At 30.4% G+C, this 6,135-nt stretch overlaps 1 protein-coding gene across 1 annotated transcript; it reads right to left on the minus strand.

The window, feature by feature from the left end:
• Positions 1–1,026: 1,026 nt before the first annotated feature.
• Positions 1,027–3,201, minus strand: LOC111448555 (protein NUCLEAR FUSION DEFECTIVE 4-like). Its single transcript, XM_023088224.1, has 4 exons — positions 2,707–3,201; positions 1,788–2,617; positions 1,164–1,716; positions 1,027–1,109 (listed from the first exon to the last, which is right to left on the minus strand). The coding sequence occupies exons 1-3, from the start codon at positions 3,037–3,039 to the stop codon at positions 1,236–1,238; spliced, it is 1,644 nt and encodes a 547-aa protein (XP_022943992.1). The 5' UTR covers positions 3,040–3,201; the 3' UTR covers positions 1,027–1,109; positions 1,164–1,235.
• Positions 3,202–6,135: the final 2,934 nt, after the last annotated feature.

Here is a 6,135-nt window from a genome sequence, read left to right on the forward strand (position 1 = left end):
TGGAACGAAACATTCCTTATAAGAGTGTGAAAATTTCTTTTTAGCAGACACGTTTTAAAATCATGAGGTTGATGGTGGTACATAACGGGCTAAAGGGTATGGAAATCTCTTCCTAACAGACACGTTTTAAAATCATGAGGCTGATGGTGGTACGTAACGGGCTAAAAGATGTGGAAATCTCTTCCTAATAGACATGTTTTATAATCATGAGGCTGATGGCGGTCATAACAGGTTAAATAGGACAATATCTACTAGTGGTGGACTTTGGTTGTTACACTCTCTTTACTTCTTCAAAGGCACTCAAACACAACCTTCTGATTCCTGACCTTACGTGCTAAATGTCTATTTAAAAATTAAGACATGTTTGTTTTTGAGCTTTTCCAGTGACTTTTCACCAAAATTTAATATTCTTTTTGTTTGAAGTTAATAATATTTTTAAGGTCAAATTAATTAAAATATCTTTAAATTTTTAAAAAATTTAAAATATCTTTAAAATTTTAAAATTTAAAAAATATTAGTTTTGATCGCAATAGTTAATATTTTGTTTAAAAAATATTCTTAAATTTCTAAAAAGCTTTTTTAAAAAAAAAAAAAAAAAAATCTCAAAACCTTAAAAAATTCCGTAATATCTTTAAACTTTTAAAACCTTTTTTAAAATTTAAAAATATATTATTACTCTATTTCAAAAATATCTTTAAAAATAATATTAATATTCTTAATTTTTTAATAAAATTATAAAGTTATTATGTTACTGACCATTTCATCTATATATTAATAATAAAAGTATTTTTAAAAATTTTAAAAATAAATTTAACAGTATTATTAAAAATTAAAAGATATTTTTGAATTATTCATTTTTATAATCATTATAGTGTATAATTAAAATTAAAAAAAAATAAAATAAACTTTGTAAAGATAAATTTTAACTATAAACTTATAATTATCATTATTATTTTTAAAATTTTCTTATTATGATAGCCAATATACAAATTCATTTTTTAAAAATAAGATTATTATTTAATAAAATCCATAATTAATAATAATACAACTCTAATTACTCACTACACGACATTAATAAATACCTAATTCCACTAATTTTTAAAATATTAATAAAACTAACATTATATATATATATATATATATATATATATATATATATATATATATATATATATATAAATTGGGAGATATCATTGGGTAAAAAATCCCATCAATCCACCAATTCTAAATCATCTTCAACTCAACGAGCTATTATTGCTGCTTCCCTTCTTTGATCTCTTGTTCCCTTTCAGCTTAGAATAAAGCCCCTTGGTCCTATATGCCAACCAAATGTCCAAAACCAACCCAATCCCACAAGCCAACGCCATCACAACAAACACAATTCTATAGCAATGGCCGCCGATGCACGTGTTCCCCCCGCCCTCCGTCGGGGTCGCCTCCATGTCGTAGAGGAATCCCGCGAGAAGCCCAGAGAAGAGAAACGACCCGATTGGGAGGTTAAGGATCAAAATGTTGTAGATGAGACCATAGTATTTGAGGCCGAAGAGCTCTGAGGCTGTTGGGACGGTGATTGAGAGACGAACACCGTAACAGAGCCCGACTATGACTGAGCCGATGTAGAGAGACCCTGGCATTGCCATCGCCATCAAGATGTAGCCAATTGTCATTAGAATTTGAGATGCTGCATTCCATAAGGGCCTTGGTGTGCCCAATTTCCTGAAATTGTGTGATTATTAATATTGATTCATGTTTAAATTCATTAGTGTTAACATTTGGGGGAGACTTACTTGAGGAAATGCTCGGAGAGGGAACCGGAGAGGATCCGGCCGAAAAAGCCCCAAATGCTTATGAGAGAGACGAACATGGAGACGTCGGCGTAGCCCAGAGCTAATCCGATCTGACCCATATTGTTCATCACCGCCAATCCGGTCCCAACTCCACATAGGAACGATATGAACAATACCCAGAAATCAATGGTTTTCACCGCCTGAATAATCGTGTGTTCTTCTCCGATCACTGGCTGTCTCTGCTCCTCCTCTGTAATTTCCTCCTTTACCGGAGCTGCAACGGTAGCTTCTTCCTTCAACAGCGGCTCCTCTGTTTGAGTCTCCAAGTCCGATTGGGCTGAATTCGAGTGGCAGTTCTTGAAAAACGAGTAAATCGGAATGATCAAAGGGGATCCGAGGAGAATTAGTAACCCGGCGGAGAACAATTGGGAGACGACGGTGCCGAAGTTTTTGATGAAATCGAAGCATAAGAGATAGACGGCGACGATGACGGCTAGAGCGTTGAAGACGGCGAAGAAGTTGGATTCCTCCTGGGTGTCAGCGGCGGCTTTGGCGGCGGTTGTCGGAGGTGGGATTTCGCGGAGGAAGAACATGGCGAAGAGACAGACAGCGAAGGGGACAACAGAGAGCATGACGAGGAAGGAAGAAGGGTCGTCGGAAAACAGAGCAGTACAGAGATCGGTGAAAATAGCGGTGCTGAGACCAACGTAGCCTTTAAGTATGCCGGAAACAGGGCCGCGATTCTTCCGGAAGTTTCTGATACAGGTCACCAGCACCGCCGTGTTCATCCATGTCGTGCTGTTTCCGCCCATACACAAGAAGATACACATCTGAGGCAAAAAAAAAACGCCATTTTTAACAATCAAAGAACATCTCAAGATTTGATATCTTGACCCAGAAGGTAAAGTTGAAGAATAACCTGCCAATAAGGAAGAGGAGAAATCCTCTGGCTAACGACGAGCCACTGAGCGCCATAGCCAAGAAGGCCTTCCAGAGATCCAATGAGCAAGATGACCCACGTGGGGAAACGATCACAGGCGATTCCGGCGAGTAAGCCAAAGGCTTTACCGACGTCTTTAGCGACGGAGAGATTATTGAGCTGAAGTTGGGTGAGATTCATCAGAGACTTAAGGACGTCGGAGTAGTTGGAAAAGGTGTAATTGTTGCCGGAAATGGCCTGAACCCACACGGCGGAGACAAATCCCAGCCATTTCAGCACCGTCGTCGACGGAGGCAGCTTCAAAGACCCCATGAACAAATTTCTTGAAAAAAAAGATTAGATTTTTCAGAGAACGGTTTGAACGGCGGAGAAGAGGGATCTTAATCTTATCGGGGGGTGATTTGAAAATTTGAACCAACGTGACGGACCGATTTTATAAAACGAGTTTTCATATGATGAAATTACTATTATACCCTTGTGTCTGGCCCCAAACATCTTTCATCTCTCTATTATACCCTTTCGTATTTATTAGTTGAAAATAAATTATTCCTTAAATGAAAAGAAAAATGGAAAAAAAAAAAAAATTGATTTTGACGTCTATTAGTTTTTTTAATATTATTAAAATAAATTTGACTTTTTTTTTTTTTTTTTATAAATTCTTTATTTCGCTTTTTCGCTTTTTCTCTCTCTTTTTAATTTTCAAGCATTTAAGACGGCGTCGTCGACTGTTCAGCGTGTGTAACATCTCCGAATCCAACTCATCATATGGTCCCCGGTTTAATAAATAATACTAATTATATTTTACCTAAAATAACCAATAATTCATATTTCAAATTCAATATATATATATATATTTTAAAATTTTAAAATATTTATTTTCACTAAAAACTAAAAATATTATTTTTAAATTTTTATAAAGATTTCAAAACTATCATTTACGTCGGTGTTAAGTGGACTTTTGCATTTGGGGCACATATTCGAATATTTTTATTAATTTTTAGATATTATATTTTTATATTTAAAATAAATATATCGACTTAATAAGTATAATTTAATAGATAAGATTTATTGAATTGATGCCAAGATTTGATAAAGTAATTCTCTTTTTTATTTCTATTTATTAAGTAGTTAATTAATTTTTTTTTTTCGTTAATTTTCCAAATAAAAAGAAATTTCCCACATAAAATTGTTGAATATAATGAATTTTAATTTCAAATAAACGAGAATTGTGAAGGAAAGCCGCAATCAGAGACCATTTTCCCTTTTTTTTTTCTTCACAATTTTTTGATAAAAAGAAAATAATAAATTTTTTCTCTTTACTTTTAGTAAGATTTTTTTTTTATAAAAAATATTACGTGTAAATATCTTAGAAAATAGACAGGGGTATAATTGGGACATTTTCACTTTCATTAAAGTTTTAATTCCATAAGAGAAATAATAATAATAATTTTAAAAAAAAAACAAAGTTTTAAATTTGATTTATTTTAGTTCTATTTTTTAAAAGTGACCACCGTAAATTTTTAATATAAAGTTAGATTAAATTTCAATAAAAGTGAAATAAAATAATCAATTTTTCAGATTAATTATAGTTTACTGCAAGTTGAGTCATGTGCCATTTGAAGACTTGTTTATTTTAATTATTTTGGCAGTTTATTAGATATTTTTTTAATATTAATTTAAGGCACTTTTTTTGTTTATCATTTTAGACCCATCAAGGGTGGATTAGTCTTTTCGTACCTCGTAACTTTTCAGCCTTATTTGACCCTTCAATCGAAAAGTCAGATTCGAAATACTTTCTTTTTATCTCCAAAAATAATAATTAAATATATTTTTTAATTTTTAATTCACCGTCCGTGCATATTAAAACTACCCATAAATAAATTTGTCATAAATATTAAAATTTTATAATTTTAAATGATCCAAATGATTTCTCTAATATAAGATTTTTAAAATGTCATAATTTAATTTAAAATTATGTTTAAGAGAACTTTATTTAGATTAATCGGAGTTTATGCTATTACCTTTCTTCTCAATTAAGTCTTCATTATTATGATTAAAATTTTAATGGGTTCTTCTCGTTTTAGTAAAATATTACGTAAAAAAACAAGTTGATAGACAATGAGAATATAAATTACATTTCTAAAGTGGAATATATAATTTAAAAATTAAAATAATAGAGACTGGGCCCACAATTTATTTTTTAAATCATTTTTTTGAAATTTTATGTGTAAAGAATGAATTGAAATATAGATTACTTTATTTTTCGGCCATTTCTTTGTCGTTTTTATTTTTAAAAATATCGATTAAAATATTATTTTTTTCACGGGGTAAAACGACGCCGTACTGACGGGAATAGAAGGAGGGAAACCACACAGTCTTGATAACCGACAACGAGATATTTTGGAAGGGAACAATAATTGGAGTCGCTTATCGCACGAACTCCACACAATTTAACACGTGCGGATATTACTTATTATATTTATATATATATATATATATTAAATATTTACAGCCTGTTTTGTACTGCCTACCATGGTTCGTGGCTGCCCCACTGTCCTTTCCGGACACAATAAACTAAACAAAATAGTAAAAATAATAAAGTTTCAATAATATTTCTAATTTATGAATAAAAATTAATTTTTTTAAAATTTTAAAAAGTTTTTTTATATGTTATTTTAAGAGTTTTTTTTTTAAACCATAATTGTTATTTGACATAATAATTATTTTTTTTTTTTTACCATCAAAAGGTTTGGAAAATGAAAATTTGCAAATTTTAATTAATTTAAAACAATGGTTTAGTCTTATATGTATATTATAAAACTAATTTCAATTAACACGAGCTAAATTTTACGTGTAACTTATAATGATTTTGAACGCTTCATAATTTATAATTCTATTGTGATTTCATATTAAAAATTTAGCGTCCCTTTATTAGCTTTTTTTTTTCTTTTCTTAAATTATAAAAATAGATTAAAATTTTGTAATTTTTTCTGGTTTTGTGGTATTTATTTTTATCAAAAAAAAAAAAATAGAAGTATGTTTAAAATAATCCATTATTATTTAATTTCTTTGAAATTTTAAATTAAAAACGTAAAAAATTGAACATGAATATAAGTTTTAAATTTTAAATATAGAAAAAAAAATCATATTGTAATTTATAAGTAATCAGGCAGCCGGTGTCAGATGGGGCAGGGGCAGCGGGCAGAGATTTGATAAGCGACATTGGTTATTTTGAAAATCATTGCAAAATGACGAATTAGGCTTTATTATATTAAAAAAAAAACAAAAAAAAAAAAAAAAAAAAAAGCGTACAAAATGGATGTTGCTTATTGCCATCAGCCAAAGTAACAATCACGTGGTAGGTACGGTCACGTTTTTTTTTTTTTTTTTTTTTTTTTTTTTTAATCA

Source organism: Cucurbita moschata, unplaced genomic scaffold (assembly GCF_002738365.1).
Source record: "Cucurbita moschata cultivar Rifu unplaced genomic scaffold, Cmos_1.0 Cmo_Scf00010, whole genome shotgun sequence".
In the NCBI taxonomy this organism is placed as follows: domain Eukaryota; kingdom Viridiplantae; phylum Streptophyta; class Magnoliopsida; order Cucurbitales; family Cucurbitaceae; genus Cucurbita; species Cucurbita moschata.